The sequence below is a fragment of the Pyxicephalus adspersus genome, chromosome 3 (assembly GCF_032062135.1).
Source record: "Pyxicephalus adspersus chromosome 3, UCB_Pads_2.0, whole genome shotgun sequence".
In the NCBI taxonomy this organism is placed as follows: Eukaryota; Metazoa; Chordata; class Amphibia; order Anura; family Pyxicephalidae; genus Pyxicephalus; species Pyxicephalus adspersus.
In genome coordinates, this window is record NC_092860.1 from 73,158,875 (window position 1) to 73,181,681 (window position 22,807).

General features: G+C 35.4%; 1 protein-coding gene across 1 annotated transcript in view; it reads left to right on the forward strand.

Annotated features, from left to right (window-relative positions):
- Positions 1–22,807, forward strand: part of LOC140326541 (fibrillin-2-like) — a 97,088-nt gene that overhangs the window by 44,059 nt on the left and 30,222 nt on the right. The window contains exons 7-18 of the mRNA XM_072405220.1: positions 7,203–7,400; positions 11,208–11,333; positions 13,076–13,201; positions 16,437–16,589; positions 16,975–17,184; positions 17,746–17,889; positions 18,427–18,546; positions 18,786–18,911; positions 19,162–19,284; positions 20,327–20,602; positions 21,268–21,321; positions 22,224–22,349. Of these exons, the coding sequence (XP_072261321.1) occupies positions 7,203–7,400; positions 11,208–11,333; positions 13,076–13,201; positions 16,437–16,589; positions 16,975–17,184; positions 17,746–17,889; positions 18,427–18,546; positions 18,786–18,911; positions 19,162–19,284; positions 20,327–20,602; positions 21,268–21,321; positions 22,224–22,349 (1,782 nt within the window). The remainder of the gene's footprint in view (positions 1–7,202; positions 7,401–11,207; positions 11,334–13,075; positions 13,202–16,436; positions 16,590–16,974; positions 17,185–17,745; positions 17,890–18,426; positions 18,547–18,785; positions 18,912–19,161; positions 19,285–20,326; positions 20,603–21,267; positions 21,322–22,223; positions 22,350–22,807) is intronic.

Consider the following 22,807-nt stretch of genomic DNA (forward strand, 5'->3'; position numbering starts at 1 on the left):
AAGTTGTAATGTGGTTTTGTCATCAGGATGAGTGAAAAAAAAAACATTTAAAAAGCCCCTGTAGGAAGGCATGTGGACACCACCAGCTGACCTTCCGGTGCTCAGGAAATTGATTAGTCAGTGGTCTGAGGTTTGTCTTTCTCATCTCGGGAGGAACATTTCAAACCATATGTGTGTTAAAAATCTCACTACTTTTACCTAAACACAGTCATTGAAAGAAATAAACATTATTATGTGTACAACATTGTGGAAGGTATCAGCAAACTTTTTGTTAAGGTTTTTTTTAAACATCCCTTATCTTAAGTCATTTTATATTCATATACTGTGGAAAAAATGCATAAGTCTATGAAAGGTTCATGAAAAAAGATTGCCATGTCTGCAAACTGTTTTAAGATTACAAACCTAATGGTGGCAAAAAGCAAATATGGCTTCACTAACTTGCAGCAATTTGTTTCTGGGATCCCTGATTGGCCTTGCTTAGTATAGTATGGCGACAGAAATTCCCCTTCTCTGACATCATACCTTGGGGCACAGAAAGGGAGAGCACTGCTGCACAAATATATACAGTATGTAGAGGATCTAGAGGAAACAAAGCAAACCATAAATCTTCTTGTTTTTAAAAGTGGAGTTAAAACTTTTTGTAACATTTTTTTAACATTTTATAAAAAAAAAATAAATAAATAAATAAAAATTTTAAAAGTGGAGTTAAGAAAACATTTTGTAGCATTTTTGTAATTTTTTATAGAAAAGAGTTTTAAAGTGAGTCTACGGATACAGAAAAAGATTTAGTTCATTTGCACGCATTCAGGCACACATTTTAGATTTATTTCAGACTCTGGGGTAATAAGCTGAAAGTAAGGAGTTTTTATAAATTTACAAACCCCTAGAGAATGTCTTTGAGCCCGTTCTGGGAGATGAAACAAGCTCACCAGCTGTGTATATATAAGAACTGCCTAGCCAAGCAAAACATATCAAAACAGTGCTCGGGCCACAGGATGGTATCACTTACATGCTAGTGTGAGCCACCAATTATACCACAGAGCACTGATGCATCACCATATTTTACAAAATTTTATAGTATGTGATAACTAAATGTGAACAAATACTGTATGTCTTTTTAGCATATAGAGATAGAGAGATAGATAGATAGATAGATAGATAGATAGATAGATAGATAGAACCTCAGCCAGATCCCGGCTAATTTATTTAATTGTAATTATTACTCATTAGCATTTTATAATTGAGCTTTTAAAGTAGGTAATGCTTTAACATTTTGTAACATTGATCTTAAATTAGTGTATAATAGATAGTCCTATTGGTACATCAACCACAATATGAACAAAGTAAAAGATGCATAGCGTATGAATATTTTTTGATAGATTATCTAAAGCACTTTAGAACAAGCTATGTTTGAAATATGTATGATGAATAGTTTGTATATAGAAAATGACGGATTGTATGTAAATGATTACATTGCTAGCTATACATATTTACAATGCACTAATCTATTACTACTGTGATACACATAAATATATTCAAATACATATGTACAGTCGTGGATCTTCACAACTTGTACTTTATCACTTTGACATCTATCATAAACATTCATAGTACAAAAACGTGGATCTCAACAAATGGTTTGCTTTATAAGTAGACTTTTACATTCAAACTGATCTGTGTCTGGAGTTAGACCAGTTCTTCCAATCTTTGAATGTAATAATGTAGGGTTCCAAAGCAGAAGCATTGAATATATGCTTCTATGCTAGTTGTGTATTTCACAAAATATTATTATTATTATTATTAATATTAATAATAAACAGGATTTATATAGCGCCAACATATTACGTATGTAAATAGGGGTTGCAAATGACAGACAGTGACACGGGAGGAGGAGAGGACCCTGCCCCGAAGAGCTTATTTAGCATAGCATTAAAAGAACACGATCAGCAATAAAATATTGGCTGTGGACAAAGTATCAAAGTTTGGAATTTCAATATTCTCTACTCTACATTCATAAGACAGTAATAGCATCTTTAAAGTCTCCTGGCTCTGGTATGGCTACTCCTGACAAAGGGTCACCCCATGCCTTTACAGAAAGGTAAAGAAAACCAGATTAGTTTGTAAGATTTTACAAATTTCATCAAAGAGCACAAATCCAACACTTTTCAGGGATCAAAGAACTCCCTCAAAAAATAGATATTTTTGTCAAAACTTATTTCATGAGAAAAAAAGAGTACAAGCCTACATGGCAGAGAATAGATGCCCTACTTCTCTAGCACTGTTCATTTTTCTGTTTCTCTCTAGACCTAGGCAAAACGCAGCTGAGCACTGATGATCAGAGAAATTTCTGTACACCAAAATCTTTCTTTTTTCCTAAAACAAACTGAAATGTTTATTCACAAGGAAAAAACCATGAAAGATCAGTAACAGATGAATTTTACTTTGCTATTGCTGGAGAGTCATTAATGCTGATTGATCTGCCCCTGTATAATGTAAATAGCCCTTAGTGTATTTATTTTACACACCAGAACAAAGATGTGGATAATTGCTCTTATGTCATACCCAACTCAAGTAACTGTGAGTCTGATTTTAATCAATGGCAGGCTACACTTCATAAAGTTCCTTCCAGCTGTCATGAAGTTGATTGGTGCCTATAGAAACACCTCTGACATGTAGTACATACAGAAAGAATTTTTTCATACTAATGGGAAATGACCAGTGTATGTTACATCAAAGGTGTTACAGCTTTTATTTTGTAATGAATTTGTTGTCACCATGCTAATCCAAAAGCCTTAGTAGTCTGTGGGTGTATCTTAACAGTGGTATAAGGATCAAAACGGGCTTAGTCACTTCCTAACACCTAGGAGTTTTATTAACTATTCTGGAGTATGGGAGAAAGGAAAAGGCTGCACCCAGAAAATAGTAATCTTACACGGATGGATGGGAAGCTCTCTAGATTTCCAAATTCCAACATCCCTAAAAACTTCTTGTGAGGAACGATAGACATATACTGATATTAGACTACCTCATGCAGAGACCCAACTCAAACACCCCAAGTCCAGTATAATAATTTTTACCAAGGTGGCCCAAATCTGATGCACAACTTTCAATGTTCCTGAAAAAAATACCAAATGATGGGCCCCATAGCAGACCTCAGGGAACATGGTCAAAGGCCATGGCTGGGTTAGGCCTAGCCACACAGGTTTACCTAGCTATTCCCACATGGCTTAACTCCCCTCTACATTGTCATCCCCATATATTTATCCATTCTTCTTAACCCACCCCACTTTATACTGTCACTCACTGCATAAGGTACGAAAAAAGCCCTCTCTTGGGGCTGTCTCTTTCTTTAACACAATATTTGCTGAAACTACTCCCAACAAGCAGCAGAAATAGATTATTCACAAAGTTAAAAGACTTAACCTGCTGAAGGCAGACCTGCTGCAGGCTTATAAGGAGTCAAAGTCACGGTTGCAAATACTTGAATATGAACTCCATCCTTACCTTCAGTCTTGCACAATAGTACTGGATCCTCTCCTGTACTTATTCATGTGCATTCAGAATAAATATTCCAGGCTATTGAGCTACCTGTTACCTTTGGTAACAGTCCTAAATGCTTTTCTGTTTCGGTCAGAAATCTCCAGTCATATAATTCACCAAAGACATTTGTATGACAAACTGTCTTTATGTATGGGCAGCATAACTGTTTGGTTGTCATGAAAAAATTTTAGTTGCATTTCATAACTTGAAAAAGCCCAGCTGTAGTAGTCTGCACATGCCATAAGAACCCGATCTCTGCTGGACATTTCTGCATTGTAGTTTCCCCATACCATGAACTCTGCACAGAGACAAGTTTAATACAGGAAGGGGGTTGTACTGCTATAAGGGGACTTCTTTTCTGCCACATCTGGGATATTTTACCGGCAATTAATACAGCCATGGGAATTGTTACCCTGGTGAACTGATATCAGGAAAGCGCAACAAACCCCCATCAGTTTTCTCCAGGGCTTTTCCTGCTTAGACTAATTCCTTTCCGTGAAGTTCTTATGAGAGAAGAGGAACTGCATTACTAGACATATGACAAACGAAATGTCTAACAGCCACTTAAAATTCCTTTCCCTTGATTTAAGCAAAATAAAAATCATATATGAGACATGCCTTTTACTTGCATTTATTTCTTTTCCTTTTCATTAAATTAGTGATGTTTTTGTTGGCTTGTGTCCATGAGTTGTATAAAGTGTTGGAATTAGGAGGAGCAATAATGTAGGACGTGATGGAAGATAATCGTTGTTTACTTCAAATTCTACTTCAAAAACCAAGACCATATTTGGCTGTCAGCTTTATTTGATGTGTAAGATTTATGTACATTGCAAGCATTTTAATTTCCTTTTGCCAGTTACGGAGATGTTGCAAAAGCACTTTCAGCATATTTATAATGGTAAATGGACAAGCATCTTTTTTTCTCTATAAACTTGATCCCTGTCACGAACAAACATTTTTGTAGTTTTTCGTTCCTTTAATTACATTTAGGACCTTTTTTCCTAGGTATACATTCATGTTTAAACCGTACAATGAATTATATTAATCAGGCCCAATTAATTAGGGTATACTTTCATTCTTAATTTTTCTGTGTTATCTTTTCATATTAAGATTTATCTATTTTTGGGCATTTTAGTAAGTGTCATGCACTGTATTAAGTTTTTTATGGCCTCCATGTTTTTTTACAGTGCATTTATCCTCTCTTTTGTCTGTCTTGTTATTTCCTCCACTGAAAGCAGAGGTACATTTTTGCATTGAGGTTTTTGATTCCCAGACTGGAAATAAGAAACTTTTTGCCACAATATGCAAAGTGTAGCACACACATGAGCAGGCCCCATTAAAATAATGTTTTCAAATGTTTTAAATGTTTTCACACCTTAAATTGGCACAGGATAATGCAAAAAAGATGTTCCCAATTGCAACTGCACAAAAGTTGGCTTTAAGTCATACAGTAACCACACTGTAACCTCACCACCAACTTGAACACAGCCTTAAAGTTTGGTGAACTTTAAGGGGCACCACAGTGCACGGACAATTGACAGTACCCTAATGTTTAATGCCATGAGAGTGGCCCAAGGGGGTCCACAATTTTCATACTCAATTTAGGGATGCTGGTCTGGAAATAGCCCCTCTTAATGTGAAAATATCCCTGATTGTTAAAAGTTTATGCTTGTGACCCCGTATCTGGCAGCTTGTTATGTTTAGGGGGCTTAAATTTGGTTTAGTAGCAGCTCTTAGGGTCCCCTGGGGATAATGGCAGAAACATGAACACGGACACAGCTCTAATGCTGCCACTCGGATTATCTCACAGTACAAGGTGGGCAGGGAGCAGCTCCTTCTCCTAGCAGCACGATCCCGATAGAGAAATATGGAAGATGCGAGCGCCCCATCCCCTGCAAGACTACGAGCAGAAAGGGAATGAGGTGAGGGCCAGATCTGACAGCACTGCAGCCCGGATGTGGCCCGCAGGCTGTAGATTGGGCACCCCTGTTTTACACTATCATTCTTTATAAGCATAAAAATTCCACTTTGAAGTTAATTTAGGATCTGTTATACAAAAATGCAAAAAGTCACCAGGGTTGACTGCAATGTTCAGTATATTTTAGAATATCATTTTCTGCCTTACTGTCTCTGGACTGCTCTTTCATTTATTTAATTTCAGTTGTTTTAGTTACCACATTACCACAGCTTCCTGATTATAAGGAAATATGTACAGCACCCTGCTGGCCCTTACCACCAACAAATAATTACTGCATTGCAGAAACTGTATTATTGCAGAAAAAGTATTATTTCACTGGGTCTAAAATTATATATTTAATTAAAATTTAAATGTTTTTAGTATCGTTAAATTAGGACGTCAGTGGCTTAATGGCATGCTGAAGTGGACAGTTACTCAGTTCTGAGTTTGCTTTACATTGTCTAACATTTTAGTGTCCAATGATACTTACTGCTCATATACATGACTTTATCTGTAGGCAACAGTTAATATGGCTTACAGTATAAATGATGAAAAAAAAAAACACATAAGTTGATGCTCTTTACACTGGCTGTGCATCTAAGAGGCATGTCCATGGCCATGCTGAAAACATGGAGTACTTTGCTATAGATATGTAGTCCATATAAAAGGGATAGGCAGTGATATGTATAGAACACAAAGTACCCATCTAGGAACATGCTGATTACTTGGGTAGACACACAATCAGTAGATCATTTTGCAATACATATGGTAAGAATTACTGTGCTGCAATAATACCCAACACAACAAGGACACCACTATGAACAGGGTAATCATGAGAGATTACTGCCAAGGGTATACTGCCACAAGATATTGATTACTAGATCCACACTGACCATGCTGTTTAGTTTGACAAGAAATTGCTGACTGCTATAGATCCATGCACATGCTATGGTTTACTGTACTGCAATCATACCTAGCACAAGAGGGACACCACTATGAACATGGTAATCATAAAAGATGACTGCCGAGGATTTGCTGCTCTGTTTGTTGATTCTTTGCACATGCAAAGAACATTTTTACAGAAACATGTTTAGTACTTTACAAAAGGACCATGCTCAGCAAAGGAACACTGCTAACTGCATGTCCAGCTAGTGAAAACGTTTCCTGCTAAGAATAAAATGAACAAATGGATTACTTTACTATGTAGAAGTTTTTGACCACAAAGAATACTCCTCCACAGAAGATTGGAATATTGAACACTGCCAGGGACATGCTGGGCACATGATTATATGCTATGGATATGCAGGACATATTGGGCCTGATTTGTTAAAGCTCTCCAAGACAGGAGAAAAAAGACTATTACGGGAGAACCTGGGTATCTTTGCAAACATGGTATGCTTAAAAAGAATAGGGATAAAAAAATCTGACTTACCTTATTGTATGTTTGTTTAGTATCAAAGGCTAATTACAGACAAGGAAGCAGCATTTTTAGGAGATGCAGTAATGGCAACACTCATATTTCAATCATGATCAAGGCATTTTAATATCAGGTGGTTTCAGAAAGCACTGGTGAATACTAAGTAGTAATCAGTGTTTATCCCTATTCCATCTGTTTAAAGGTTTATTTTAGGTGACTGTGTAACAATGTGTGTGGTTGGGGTTTTGTTTTCTTTGGCCAGCCATAACAGTGTTGTTGTTCTCCTAGATTACCGGACCGGGCCTTGTTTCACACAAATCAGCAACCAGATGTGTCAGGGCCAGCTCAGTGGAATTGTGTGTACAAAGACATTGTGCTGTGCCACCATTGGCCGTGCCTGGGGTCATCCATGTGAAATGTGTCCTGCTCAACCCCACCCATGCCGCAGAGGGTTTATTCCAAATATCCGCACTGGAGCCTGCCAAGGTAAATACCTACAAAACTTTACCAAACTACATACAGTATCCAGTGTCTAACTCTTATTTCAGTATATTTTCCTTGGTGGTCCATTTTTTCTTTCAGATACCTCATTTAAATAAGGCAGTGAAGCTTTACAATGTGCTAGGCAGTTGTAACACATATTTTGCAGTGTAAGGGTCCTTTTTTGATTGACTTTTCAAGGGTGACTGCAAAAGTTATGCAAAACTATAGAAAAGGTTGTCATAAAAGCATAGAAAAACAGAATAGTACCAGATGGGTTAACTATAATTGGCTGAACAGAACAGGGTCTTTTTCGTTCTTTTGTAAAGTTAAGCAGATCCATGTGAAATTGCAGACATTTAGGATGCCTTGAAAAAGTACGTAGCTAATTGCTGTACTAATCAAGGTAAATTGAGTTTTGTTTAGAATTCTCCTTCCCGCACCTACTGGGTGGCAGGATTCGGTCAATAATCAAAAGCTTGGAAAAGATGTTTGACTCTGTTGGGCTGCACCTAAAATCTCTCAGTTGTTCGAATTAACCCAAAGGAGGCAGCTTAGATACTCTGTGTGCAGTCTCTGCAAGGCCAAAAAGAAACAAAATGACCTATAATGAGGTAAAAGTATAAAGTACTCAGTCATTGTGTTCTATACATTATAATGATGATTGCCAGATAGTCAAATGATAGTCAAATTTACCTCCTTTGACTTTGGAAATGTAAATCTAGGCTGAATAAAAAGTAGTGTAATACAGTTGTTATCTGTGGGCTTACCTTCCCTGCATTTACCAGCATTCTCAGTGTTCCCATGTATGGGGAAACACGTGACCTTTCCACCTTGCCCGAAATTCACTAACTGTTGCCCATCACCAGGCCAGAATCCAAGTTTTTACTTTTAGAAAGTGAAAACTTACACAGGAATCTAGGAAGGTTCTGGAAGTGGTTAGGGCCAGCAAAGAATCATGGTAAGGTTATATATAATGCAACAAGTTACAGATCACAAGATTACCCATCACAAATTTGTAACATTTTATGTAAAGAAAATCTGCTAATGTTTGAAAGTGCAATTTTGTGTTACTGTGTGCAGAGCTTTATTGTGTGTCCTGACTTTTGGTACAGAAACATTGTCACAGCCCTTCCTGCTTCACAGGCCCCTTTATGTTTATGCTAAAGGTTCTGCTGCTGCCAAAACTATTTTACAAGTTTACATATCTGCAATTCACAAATGGGCATTCCAGTCTGAGTGGCTCAGAAACACTTTCAATCAGAATGGAAACAACCAGTTGTTAACAGTTATGTCTTCCGGCATTTGGGGGTCCAGGTTTTCTCTTAAATTCCATGCAGTTTGGTATAGACAGATAGAATTGCTAAGTGATGTAGTTCGGTAATGTGCTCGGACATAGCAGCTTTTACATTTGGCAAAGCACAACAGTTGGTTTCCAATTTGAAAAAGCTATTGAAGGACAAACTTAAGGGGTAAAAAATCCCAGGGTACCATCTTTTTTTTTGCTTGATGCAGTGCCGATATAATGGTCCACTTCAAGGGCATAATAAGGCTTCCTTCCTATACATCCTATATGCTAAAGCTTTATGCGTTCATGATCATCAAGGTAGCAGCCATATCACACTAATACATTTTCCAACGTCAGTTCAAAGAAAAAATAATGTCACTGTGGTTCACCAATAGGGCCATGCCCCAAAAGTGATTTTGGAGCAGTGATTAATCACTGTTCTGGTAGCAAATGGTAGCTTGCGATGTAATCGCTAGAATTATTAGTTACAATGAAATGATATTGATTTAAAGCCGCGCCTAGCAATTTGTAGTAAACCCCATATAAGTAAAGTTACAAATTGCTAATTATTTTGATTCCCTAGAAAATACTATGACTTTCTAAGTGGGAAATCTAAAAAAAAGATCTTTGCTGCAACTAAATTGGCCATGTGACTTTTGCCTACTCTGGCCCTTACAAAAAGCGAGCCACACATTTCTATAATAAATACAGTCTTTGTTGACACCAAACCAAAACAGAACTGGTTAATTGATTTAAAAATAACTTTTTTTTTAATTTTAAAATTATATTTAAAACATTTTGACCTGCGCACAGCTAGCAGGAGTCATGGTGCGGACCCTGATTGGTCTGTCTTGACAAGAGATAAACATTGTCCTAGTGTACCAATGATCAATATACTGACACTTGGTAATAAAATGGAAATGACTTGAACTCAGACAATAAAGAAAACCTTGGACAGATACCCCCAAACCTCGGACAATAATACCTCTCATTTTTTGGAGGAGAATGCTATAAACAGAGAGACCTTTGTACACCAAGCAGCATACGTTTCATGGAAGTTGTAATCCAGAGCTTAATCCTACTGCTGTTCTCCACATCTGGTTATATTCAACTGTTCCAAATGAGCCTATGCTCAGATCCTATGTAGAGATTTTACAATTGCATCTTTGGAAGGAAAACTAAAGTGCCTTATTTTTCAATTTTTTGGGATTTTTTTGCTTTATTTTCTGCTATTGCAAGATACATTCTTGACTGCCTTGGAAGGTTGTTTCAGGCTTGTGTCTCAATGTACTTGATTATGTACTCAGTTCCTTTACAAAAACCATATAACTAGCAAACCCTCCAAGGCTTTGCTAAAATGTCACTGCATGGTATTTTTCTTTCTAAAGGTCAGCAATTTTGTGAAGGTTTCTTTTATCTTTATTTGTTTCTGTTTTTGTCAGCTGGAATTATTTTGAAAAGACTTGCATGTTAAATTTGCAATACAGTAACAAAATTCTTTAAGGTTGGAACAACTGTTCATGTTAGCCTAATTTCATATTTATGTGAATATATATTCAATAACTATTAACAATTTTAATACCACCTTTTGATTCATCTAACTATTTTATGGGAGGTAACTGTAAAAACGACCTTTGCTATTTTTTCCTACATTTTAGTTTAAGTAATAGTGTACCCCAAGGCAGGTACAAATGGTCACTATAATATATTGTTCATGGTTTTATATTCAGTTATACACTACATAGGTATCTGGACATCCACGTCAAGAAAGATGTTGAATATTTGTAGACTTCAAACCTATTGACAACAGTTTAGAGAAGTTCCTTTTTCTTCTAGCATGAAGGTGTTATCCTTCACAAATCTAGGTCCATAAAGTTATGATGTGTGTAGTGTTTGGGTATTTTAGGTTACCTGTATAGAGCCTTATCCTCATCCCTACTGAGCACCTTTGGGATGATTGGAATGCCAACTGCAGGTCATACAACATCAGCACCTGGCCTGTTTAGGATTAATAGGCAAATATTCATTCATATTTTATCACTTAAAATATTTTCATTTTCCCCCTTGCCATGGGGTATGTCTACACTTGCATACAGTTATCTGCAGCTGACTGTGGAATTTTCACATAGACACAACATTTCAGCATTATGCCCAATAAAAAATGTTTAGATTATGCTTGCTGATGTGAAGAACTGTAGACACATCTGTCTCCAGTTTTCCATATCGCCCACATGCCAGCAGGCAAAATATGAACAATTCCCACTGGGCCTAATGGCTTGTTCAAAAGTATTCACAGGCATAAGGAAACACTTGACTAATAAACATTTTTTTGAAAAGCGAAATAATGATTGATGTTGAAAGGTTTTACTAAAACCTGCTAAGAGAAGTAGTGCTTCAGGGTCTTTCTCTCTCACTTCTTTTGTATTGGTAAAATAATGTTATTCTTTTCTTATCTTAAAATAAAGATTTTTAGTAACCACTGCCATGACAACATAACATTACAAAATGTCTCTATTCTTTAACAGATGTTGATGAATGTCAAGCTATACCTGGTCTGTGCCATGGTGGCACCTGCATTAACACGGTTGGTTCCTATGAGTGTAAATGTCCAGCTGGACACAAACAGAGCGAGACCTCCCAGAAGTGTGAAGGTAAAAAATGATGTGTGGTGTGAATAGTCTGTTGACACTTACAAAGTTTACTGTTGTGGTCTTTTTCTTTTTGCACATTATAGCATTGTGTGAGTGCAGCTGTCAGCAGTTGTTACTTTGCATATTACATTGTTTACAAGGAATGCCAATGTTTTAATGATGAAAATATTCTCCACATATCATTTAAGAGTTTATTTAGATGACATCCTAGAAACAGAATATATTTGTTTCCTACATCAGCCGTATGTCCTACGTGACAAGTAACATATATTCTCTACTTCAGAAATGTGCCTGAAGGGGGTGTTAAAAAAAGAAGATATTCAGCAGTATTCTATACTCGAGTACTTTAATGACAGACAGCTGTACTGTATTGTCATGCTTTGTAATGATTACAAAATATATGTGCAGTCACTAGATGAACCTTATCAAACTTTGCTGTTGATCACACTAAAAAACCTCAGTAACACCAATTAACTGAAAAAATAACTAGGTAATTCACTGCAACAAAAACTGGAATTTACATATGACCCCAAAACAGCCACCCTATTCTACTTTTTATAAGGCATGGATTTTCATACGTACATTATGGATTTGGCAATTCATATAGCTTCATCTGACAAATCTTGCCTGACAATGACTTAAGTGAACACATACAATAGATGTTCCAAATGTTTCAAGAAATAACATTGGATAAACCCAAAGTCTTCATTATAATCATCCAATCATGTGCATAACAAATTTTTTTTCCACCTTGTCCTTGTGAAGATGTCACACACATTAACTTGTTAATACATGATATCATAAAGTAGTACAAAAAATTATATTGCAGTTGATTTAAAAGTTTCTAGGGCAGAAATTCACTTTGCAAAGAATACCCAAAGGCATGTAAAGGAATATAAATGCATGATTTCTGAATACTGGTTTGCTGTTGTTACCAGAACTTCACTTTATGTACCAAGCTTTATAGTACCGGTATTTATAGTATTGTCTTATTTTGCCAAGTGGACAGTCTATAGACTACTATATAAAAACATAAAACTTGACCGTATTTCTAAAGTGGATCAAATAATGATTTAGAATTGTTCACTATATTTAAATAGACATATTTTACTCTCTCACTTTATAAAAATAAAAATCAAGTACTACTTTTTATCAGTTTCTTTTTATGTGCCACTGATTTTATTACTGTACTGTACACTTACTTAAAGCACCCATATTTGCATACTTCTGTTTATCCAATAACACTTCTTTCGGTGGCTCTCTTTGGCCTCTCGTGCAATTTCATATTAAAGTCATACATATTTTTTCTAGATAATATGACATCACTTCAATCTTGTTTCCTACACTGATCCACATAACCATCAGTTCTGGCTACTGAAAACTGCTTTTCCCATTTGATGGGAAGAGCCTATGAACAGCTTAATGACTTTGGCTGCTATTCAGAACTGGGTTGATCTAGGAAACAGAAGGTGGTATCCATACTAGACGACCATAAAACACGTCTGCCTTACACACAAAAGTTTGTCTGAGTGTCTGATCTCACAGCTAACCCTTTTGCTGCCAGTGAGTGTTCTGTTATTGGTATTGGCCTTGGATAAGACTAACTTCTTTGTGAAACACTGGCAGGAATCCCATTGTACAGAATTGTGCTGATGATCATCACCATATGCCTTTTATTATGAACATGTAAGAGATGTAGGTTTGACTGTTTCAGAGTATAATTTTACCCATTATCCCAACAGATATTGATGAGTGCAGTACAATACCTAATGTGTGTGATGGTGGGGAATGCACCAATACAGCTGGAAGCTATGTATGCGTGTGTCCTAGAGGGTTTACCACAAGCTCTGATGGATCTCGCTGCATTGGTAAGTGTTTCTATTGGTAAAACCATTCTTCATCCATTGAAATTCATGTACACTTTTACACCAACTTAACTTTTAAAACTCATATAATGGCCAAACTCACCTAAACATTACCATTCTGTAATAAACTGCCTTAAATAAGGATATATTCATTGGTTATTTAGTACGGATTACAGCCTACTGGTTCTCTATACATCATGCATTTGTGGTAGAAGTATATATTTCAGAGGAGAGAAGAATATTTAGATGATTAGTTTGATCTTTTCATGTATGTAATTGGATGTTCAAGTTGGACTCGGGTTCTTTCACTTTACTTCTTTTTCATTTGCCTGTGGAAATGTTATATCAGAAATTATTTTAGTTAAAATGAATGCTGATGAATTACTATGCACACTACTCTTTACATTTCTTTACATTTTAAAAATTGCCCACCTAATGCAGAAAAAGCTCAGAAAATAAATACATGTGCACTTCACAGTCATCAGTAAATCAGTGGCTCACATATCAGAGGTTTAAAGCACAATCTTTCAGATTTTCAACAGAATTCTGTTTAAAGCAAAAATCAACACACAAGAAAAAAATATAAAACTTGATTAGTCTGTGTGACTAAGAAACAATTAAAAGAAAATCCCACTGCAATTATTTCCAATTACACTTAAAAAACATGTCATTGTTCTGGCAGTTAGATGATGTTCTTAGCGGTTGGAAGCTGGATTAATTTTGACCTTTACCCGTAATAATTTATTGTTAAAATACAGAAAATAAAGAGTCAGACTTGCTGGGGATTATTTTTTTTAAATGTGTGCACATAATTGATGTCTGCTGGTTAGAAAAGTACAGTGTCAGATCTCTGTAACCTAAAAGCATCCCTTTGTGTAGAAAAAAGAACCCCATAAGTGTATTTTACAAAGGGGATTTCTATAAAAGCTAACCTTACTAATTTCACATTGTTCTATCGTCAGCACCAACATCTTCCAGGTTCAGGTCTTCAGCCATCTTGATTGGCCAGGACAGAAATCAATGTAATGTCATGTAATGACACAATTTACTTGCAGTGCAATTTTTTTTGTTTTTGTTTTAATAAATTAGTTCCGCTTTACGGGGTCAGTTTTCACTCAAGGTTCACACATTTTATGAAAAGGCAAAAATAAATTTCTAAGGACTTGGTATTGATGTTTTTATCCAGGATTTACAGACCTTTCATCCAGGGTTACTTTTTTCTAACTGAATCATGTACTACAGTTGTGTGAATCTTGGGTAAAACCTAAATGTATTGATAATTAGATTATTACTATTCCTATTATTATTATTATTATCATTATAGATTACTGTTATTACAAATATTTCATGAAAGCTTCCTTGCGTGGTATCTATTGGAACTGCAAAAAAAAGATTGTTAAAAATCTAGAGGCCAGTAAAAAAAGGCTGGCTGAAGAAGTTGTACAGTGGCCTATAAAAACTTAGTCTTTTACTAGTGTGATTATAACCTGTTGAATAGATAGGTGGAAGCACTCACATGAGCAGTATGAAGGAAGCCAATCTGAATTTGCTAAATGACAACTATGGTCTCCAAGAAAAAAATAATAATAATGGTGTCTCATGCTGGGTTTTCAAGTCAGTTTGATAGTTAGCTACGTTTTATACCAGTTGGCGATAGAAAAAGATCAGGATCAGTATGAAAGTTGTTCTTTTCAAATACTTGCAGAGTAATATATTCAATACATCAAGAGAACCACAAGCATGTAGCCAGTTTTTAAAAATGATACAAGTCATGGTATGAAATGAAACCATCCATGTCCAACTATTTTAAAGGGTGACCAAAAATTGGAAAGGGGAACCACATTGATTATGGACATTATTGATAATAGTTTCTGAACAGTTAATTCTGGATTTTTAACTACACTTTAAATTGGTCTGCATACATTTTTTACATTCCTAAACACCTGGTCCCTGTTAACATTTCCCCCAGAATACCATAACTTAGTGGCAGCGAAGGCAAGTAAAGACACGCCAATTAGGACTGCATACCATACACCTATTAAATTCTTTAAATCCTGACTTTTTTCCTAGAAAGAAATGTATACTCTAGCTTTCTGTAAGATATGGGGATAATATTGGTCCTTATATTAATGAAGAGTGATTTTAGATTATAATATATTCTCAGTAAAATTATGTTTCTTAGGAACATATGATCTAGATCCACTTTAGAAAATGTCAAAGCTTTTAGCTCCTAGCTCCCTAAAGTACTTAATTAGTTGGAAAAAACTTAAAATAACCCTGTGCCATACCCTTCAGTAGTAAAGAGTCTTGATACCCTGAAAATCAGTGTTACCCTATTACATGAAACTGGGTTCACAGGTGTTATGGGTGGGCGGTAATTCACCTTCTCAACTTTGCTCTCCCTATTGGTAAATAATGTTTCTCTTTATACTCTGAAGTCATTTGGGAAACATCTCTGTTTTCTTGAACAAGTAAATAGTTTTGCTCCTATCTTGACCCTCCATGTTATGTTCTTTATACAGAGATAACAATTATCGGTGACTAGTCATTTATATACTTGTTCAAAGTTCATTGACCTATTTAAGCCAAAGAGTTAGTATGATAGCCTAGGAACTAGAATTTCCAAAAAAAACAATAGCAGCTCCATGCCTGTTCTATGTCAGGTTTCCCTCGAAGAGTAAGGTTGGTTAATTGCAAATCATATGTTAAATTATTGCAACTGCCTAAAAGTTGAAAATTCAGTCAAGTCAAGTGCTTGCCTCGGCATATAATAATATTTAGTGGGTGTTACCAGAACACAGGTCTCTCAAATTAATATATCATCATCTAAAACAGTTTATTTTTCTGCTGCCCTTATGGACACCTCATTAAAACTTAGTTATCACCTAAAGCTATTTAATAAGCGTTAACCCATATAATTATTTTTGTGAATTGACAGTAGTTTAAATATCTCAAAATCAAAGCAATTACATATACAGTGATAGAAATAACACCTGCATTATGCTTTTGTAAATTGAGCCCATTGAGAGTTACATTTAAGGAGTGGTTTTGTTGCATTCTTTCTGAAGAAAAACAGAAAATGTTCTGTTTGGCTTTGTTTTGCATTCCTTGTATAGACAACACATAGTGAGTACAGTACAGTTTATAAATACTTCATTTTTTGCCTGCCAGTTTATTTCCTGATAAAATCTGAAATTGAGTTGGCTGCCTATTTGTGATTTCCTGTCTTTATTTCCAGATCAGAGGGCTGGCAGCTGTTTCTCTGCTTTAATTGGGGGCCGATGTGCTGGGGAACTTCCTGGCCAGTACACAAAAGGACAATGCTGCTGTGATACTGGGCGATGCTGGGCCATAGGTCAAACCCCAGAAATGTGTCCAGTCAGGGGGTCTGGTAAGTACTCAGTGTATTCAGTTTTGTTCAAATGCCAGTAGTTTCATAAGTTTTATACCCGTTAACACACATTATATTGGAAATGTAACCTGCAAGTTCAAACATCCTAACATTGAGACATATTGCTTCCAGTTAAGCAAATGATTTGTTATGCACATCTGTAGACTGGAAATATGTTGTTTAGTTCTTTGTGTGTATAATTTGATATCTTAACATAAAAAATAAATCATGTTGTAACTATGTATTAAATAATAAATAAAGTTTCAGCCATACGAAAAGGAATGGTTTACAAAGTTTAGAAACCTTATCTAAAAAGGAAAAGGATGTTGATTTTAGACATTTTCTCAAATTGAAGACATATTTGTAATGTTGCTTGTATCCACAGATGAATACCGAAGACTTTGCATTGAAAGCCTGCCCTTAGGGCCTTCATACCCAGGAACTTATCCTCATGGGCCTGGTGGTATTGGACCTGGAGGAGTTGGCCCTGGTGGAATTGGACCAGGAGGTATTGGACCTAATGGATACGGTCCGATTGGAGTTGGACCAAATGGGCAAGGAACTATTGGCTTACCTAGTGTGGGTACAGAGATTGGTAAGAATTGTGGAGAAGTTAATCATCTTGATTTGTGGGTGGTTACAATAAACATAATCAGTAGCAAGCATTTACTCTAAGCCATGCTATAGCATGATTGAGCAGTTATCACATAATCACATTAGGTCATTACAATGTCTTCTCTACCCAGAAGTTCCCCTTTACTTTTATAGCATATGTTTCCATGTAATTACAATAAACTTCTAAGCTAGACTTTATTTTTTTCAATAACTTGTATCACAGTTGTGTTCTTTACTATCTCTATATTTCAAGTGTAATTACTATTCGACATGGCTGTTTAGTGTTTTAAATCACTATGCTCCATCTGGTGGCTTTTAGCTATCACTGCAGAGAATATGCTGACTACTCGCTGGCTGCAATCTAGCACTCATAAATACAACAATCATGAGTAAAGATTACCTAGATATCTACAGACTGGTGTTGGACATTACTTATTATTCTACACACAATAGTGCAGTAACTTTTAAACATGGTTATGGAAAACTGTAAATGTGTTTTGAAATCCGTTACAAACTTGTATTTCTTTTTTTTACATTTAAGGAACCGCTACATTGAATCAGACTGGAGATATCTGTAAGCACTTCACCAACTTGTGCCAAAATGGACGCTGCATCCCTACACCAAATAGTTATCGGTGTGAATGCAACATGGGTTACAAACAGGACAGCCGACTGGAATGTATAGGTAAGGCAATAAAATGGACACCATCAGACTTAAGTCAGATTAAAATAGATGCTATATGCAGAGTAGGTTTTCTATATTTATTTTAGGGATTTAGGGAACCCATTCAAGTACTTTACACCCAAAGCTGATCATTCCCTTCTCTATATGATATGCAATATTAATTGCCAGGACTAAAGTAGACAGTGGGATCTGTGGGACAGTGGGACACACTTATGTAGCATATCATTAATAGTCATGCTGCCATTTCGTCTTCCTATTTAGTGTCTTGTCATTTCCACTGTGCTCTCCCACTCTAATATCTACACTCATATATTTAGTTCTCGGTCTTCTCTTTCTCCCTTCTGCACAGTCCCAATGCTTTCTTTGCATTCATCTCTACTCTGCTCTGCTTCTGGTTCTCCTCTGTACTGCTCTCATATCTACTACTATCACTTAATTCAGCAAAAATTAGATTTATAGTTGAAGTCAAAATTTAAGTTTACATGAAAGTAATTTTGTATACACTTGAGATCTTCAACAGACTATTGTGATTTACAGATGTAGATGAATGTGCCAGCAGTCCATGTATTCACGGAGACTGTGTGAACACTCAAGGATCATACCACTGCAGATGCCATGAGGGGTTCCAAAGCAATCCCACCAAACAAGCATGCATTGGTACGTAACATTTATTACCTATTTTATCGCAAATAAAATAGGTTTACTTAAAAAAGTGTATAGCATTGATCTATCTATTGTGGCTTAACATTTTATTTAGACTAACGTGTTCCATGTTGTATTTTGTTCATGTTGGTATTATTTATTTTCTGCCTTAGTAGCAGTATTTTTGCATACTATCCAGCTTAAATAACATTTTTACATGAAAATATGTTAAATTTCTTATTTATTGTTACTAGACATTGATGAATGTATAATGAACGGAGTGATGTGCAGAAACGGGCGGTGTGTGAACACAGAGGGCAGCTTCCAGTGTATCTGTAACGCTGGCTTTGAGACTACTCCTGATGGAAAGAATTGTGTAGGTGAGTTGATCAAAAATTTTTAAGCAACAATAATGTAAACCTTAATCAGAGGTCTGATATATTTGTATGACTATGTAAAATTGTATTTATTGATGCCAAAACTGAGATCAAAGGAACGGGATCAAAAATGTATTTTTTCCAAATCAGTCTTTAGTACTCACATATATAAGGTCATCATAAAGTAAACTCTCTTTCTAAGCTTCACATTCTTAAGCACCTCACAGCAGTTTAATGTTATCTTTTTTTGCAGATCATGATGAGTGTGCAACCACAAACATGTGCTTGAATGGCATGTGCATTAATGAAGATGGCAGTTTTAAGTGCATCTGTAAACCCGGCTTTGTGCTGGCACCCAATGGACGCTACTGTGTTGGTAAGTCTACTTACTTCCGTCTAAGATACTTCTAAATAAATGTTTAACAATTACTGACAGTTTTTCATCATCTGAGAGTTAGATATCATACTCATGAACTGGTCAGTATGTAAATGATTTTAAATAAAAAAGGGGTTGTTCTTAACAACCATTACTCACATGAGTGGAGAATGAAAACATTTACTAATTTTTCCTAAATTATTAAGCTTTTTTTTTTTTTGCAAGAAAATACATTTAAATTTACTTGTTACATATTTAAGTAGGGTAAGGAGTTGTTTGTAATATACTACTATACTACATGGTATCACTTTTAACAAGATGGCTTCAAGATGCTCTAAGCTACTACTTCAGTGAACACAGCAAAGCTTTTATTCTTCTGTTTTGTAGCTTCTTAAATAAAATTAATATGCACTTATTTTTTACCAAAAGGTAGATTTACTGTTTAATGTAAAAAGCAGTATGTGAATGTTTTGTGAATTTACATTCTCAATTGTCTGTTTTTGTAGCTCAAAATTGTCATTTTTGTCATATTGGTCATATTTGTTGGTATGCTGTTTTTTAATGCAGCAGCACTTAGTCTGTTTCTGTTATTTTTTTGTATGTAAAATTGAATATAAAACCCCACTTTAATAGAACAGACATGCCAGTTGAAAAGGGGTATGTCTGAGACATGTCAGACTACAAAAAAAAAACACAATTTCAGGTCATACAAATAATAGTTTCCAGGTAAACATTTTTAAAGACTTTAGAAAGCCTGCACGTACCAGCAAGATTATGTGAATTTTTTTTGGATAATTTCATAGAAAGTAAATAAGAATTTGGCCCTGACCCAGATGCTACTGTTACAGGTTTCAAAGAAGTGTCAATCTGTGGGGATTTTCTCCCAGATGTCCCAACAATAAAACACGTTTAGTCTTGTCATAAATGTATTCTCTCGCTGTCATCCTGTTCTGGGCTCAGCTATGGTACACCTTTTCAAAAATGTTTGAACTGTCTCATGTAATAATACACATTTGCTAGAGGGTTTCTTCTTTTTTTATAGATGTGGATGAATGCCAAACACCAGGAATCTGTATGAATGGACGCTGCATAAACACAGAGGGTTCTTTCCGTTGTGAGTGCCTTGGTGGTCTGACAATTGGCATTGATGGCCGAGTATGTGTGGATACCCACATGCGAAGTACCTGCTATGGAGGTATTAAAAAGGGCACCTGTGCCCGCCCATTCCCTGGCGCTGTCACTAAATCAGAATGCTGCTGTGCTAACCCTGACCATGGATTTGGAGAACCCTGCCAGCCTTGCCCTGCCAAAAATTCTGGTAAGTATATGATCCATTTGTGACAATCAAGCTGAACATTTAGGTGGCATCTGTTCTCTGCTTTGTCTGTGAATGTTCTCATCAATTAAAGTCATGGTATAGATAGCAGTAGTTATTTATTGTAAACTAGACTTGTTCTGTTATGTTTTATAATTACCGAACAACTCTGGTAAAATGTAATAAATTACTACTACCTATTTCTCTGCTTTTCACATAATTAATATTTATATTGAGAACTATTTCAAATTCACCAAATAAAATGGCAGTCAGAAACAAGATGTATTAAATTATAAGTAAAACTATTTATTCTTTGTGTTGCTCATTATATATAGGATGTTCATTTATATTCAATGTCTTTATTATGTGACACATTCAGGTCAAACAATTTACTGGTTATAGTCAGCCCTTTATATATCCAATTTTGCCTCCAGAAAACCCTTTAGTACTTTAATAGAAACAACACTAGCAAATATACTGTGAAGTATGCACAACAACCAAAACTAATACGTTATATAACATATTACTGATATTATACTTATACATTTGGATAATTTTAACATGTTTTTACCTGTACACAGTCACATCTCTATGTTCTAAGTGATATAGTGAAAAACATTTCATAAGAAGGATGACCTCATTTACCAAAATGCTTTGTTTTCTTGCAGCTGAATTCCAGGCTCTTTGTAGCAGTGGGATTGGAATCACTGCAGATGGAAGAGGTGGGTGTTTGATTTTGGATCATGTTGAAATTTCTGCCTCATTACAGAATCATTTATACTTACCGTAACCATATTTTTTTTACTTTTTTATAATTCGTTACATTGTATTCTGTAATTCTTATTAAAGCCAATGTATTGTCCTTTGCATATATTTTTACATACACATTTTTATATATTTGAAAAATAAGTGTTTGGTTTGTGACTAAATCAGAATAGTTATATAATTTCAATACATATGCAGGCTCTGCTTCCTACTAAGTGTTAGACAGTGGTTGTCCTTTACTGTTCCTTTGCATATGTCTAAGGGGTTATTTTACTAACTGAGTAGCAGCTGTTCCATTAGCTAGGTGAAAGTAAATAATATGAAGCTGCGTTCACTTTCACTACCCAATCAAATGGGTAGTTTTTCTTTTCTAAGCTAACTAAATCTTGACATTGTAAAGTGAACAGTTTCTATTCCATTTAATTTAATATATATTTAATATATTATCTCCTGTAAGTCTTAACAGCAGTGTACATCAGTATTGTGTAGTAATAAAGAATTTCCCCAGCCTTAGTGTCAGTAGGATAATATAACAAAAAAACTCTTCCAGTACTGATGTACAGTGACATATTTACCTAAGACACTGATAATCCATGCCCTATGCCGGCAGCAAACTAATTTATCAAATGATGACTGCTCTGGAATTATACAGATACACTCAGGCAAAACATCACTTTAACAGACAGCTGCTGGCAACATGCTGCTTCTGCTGGGTTACTGAACTCATGGAAATACAAAATCTATCTAAAATATTAGTGTGAGCGTTTGCTTTTTTAAATGTTGTACAGATAGTTGGAACATTAAAATGTTAAGATAAATTCAAATAAATATGGATATATTTTTCTGCCTGTTAATTCAGATATTAATGAATGTGCCCTGAACTCTGAAATCTGTCCCAATGGCATTTGTGAAAATTTGCGTGGCAGCTATCGCTGTATATGTAATGTGGGCTATGAATCTGATGCCAGTGGAAAGAACTGCGTAGGTAAGTTGGTTATCATGTTTTTTGTTGTTTTTCTTTATTATCTCTAAACATTTCTGCCCAGTTATATGCTGTTTGTGATATATGCTGATTAAATCAGAAATTAAAAAATGTATATAAATCTTTATTACAAACTTAGGATTGGACATTATATTGCATTACACCAAATACCTATAACTTTCATAAGGAGGAATGAGAAAGTGATTTATGTTAGGCATTTTTTTAAATCTTTTCTAAACTGTATTTGCATAATATACTTTCTTCAGGTGTGTAGTTTTATTTATTCCCATTTACTATTAGTTTTTTCTTGATGATAGGGTAGCAACCTTTTGGATAGGGTTATGGCATAGCAAACTTTTATATAACTGGCACTCCATATTTGTTTTCATTGTTTTTTTCTTCGATGGTGTACAAGGGACAGATTAAATAATCCCTACAGTAGTATTCTGTTTAATTTTGTG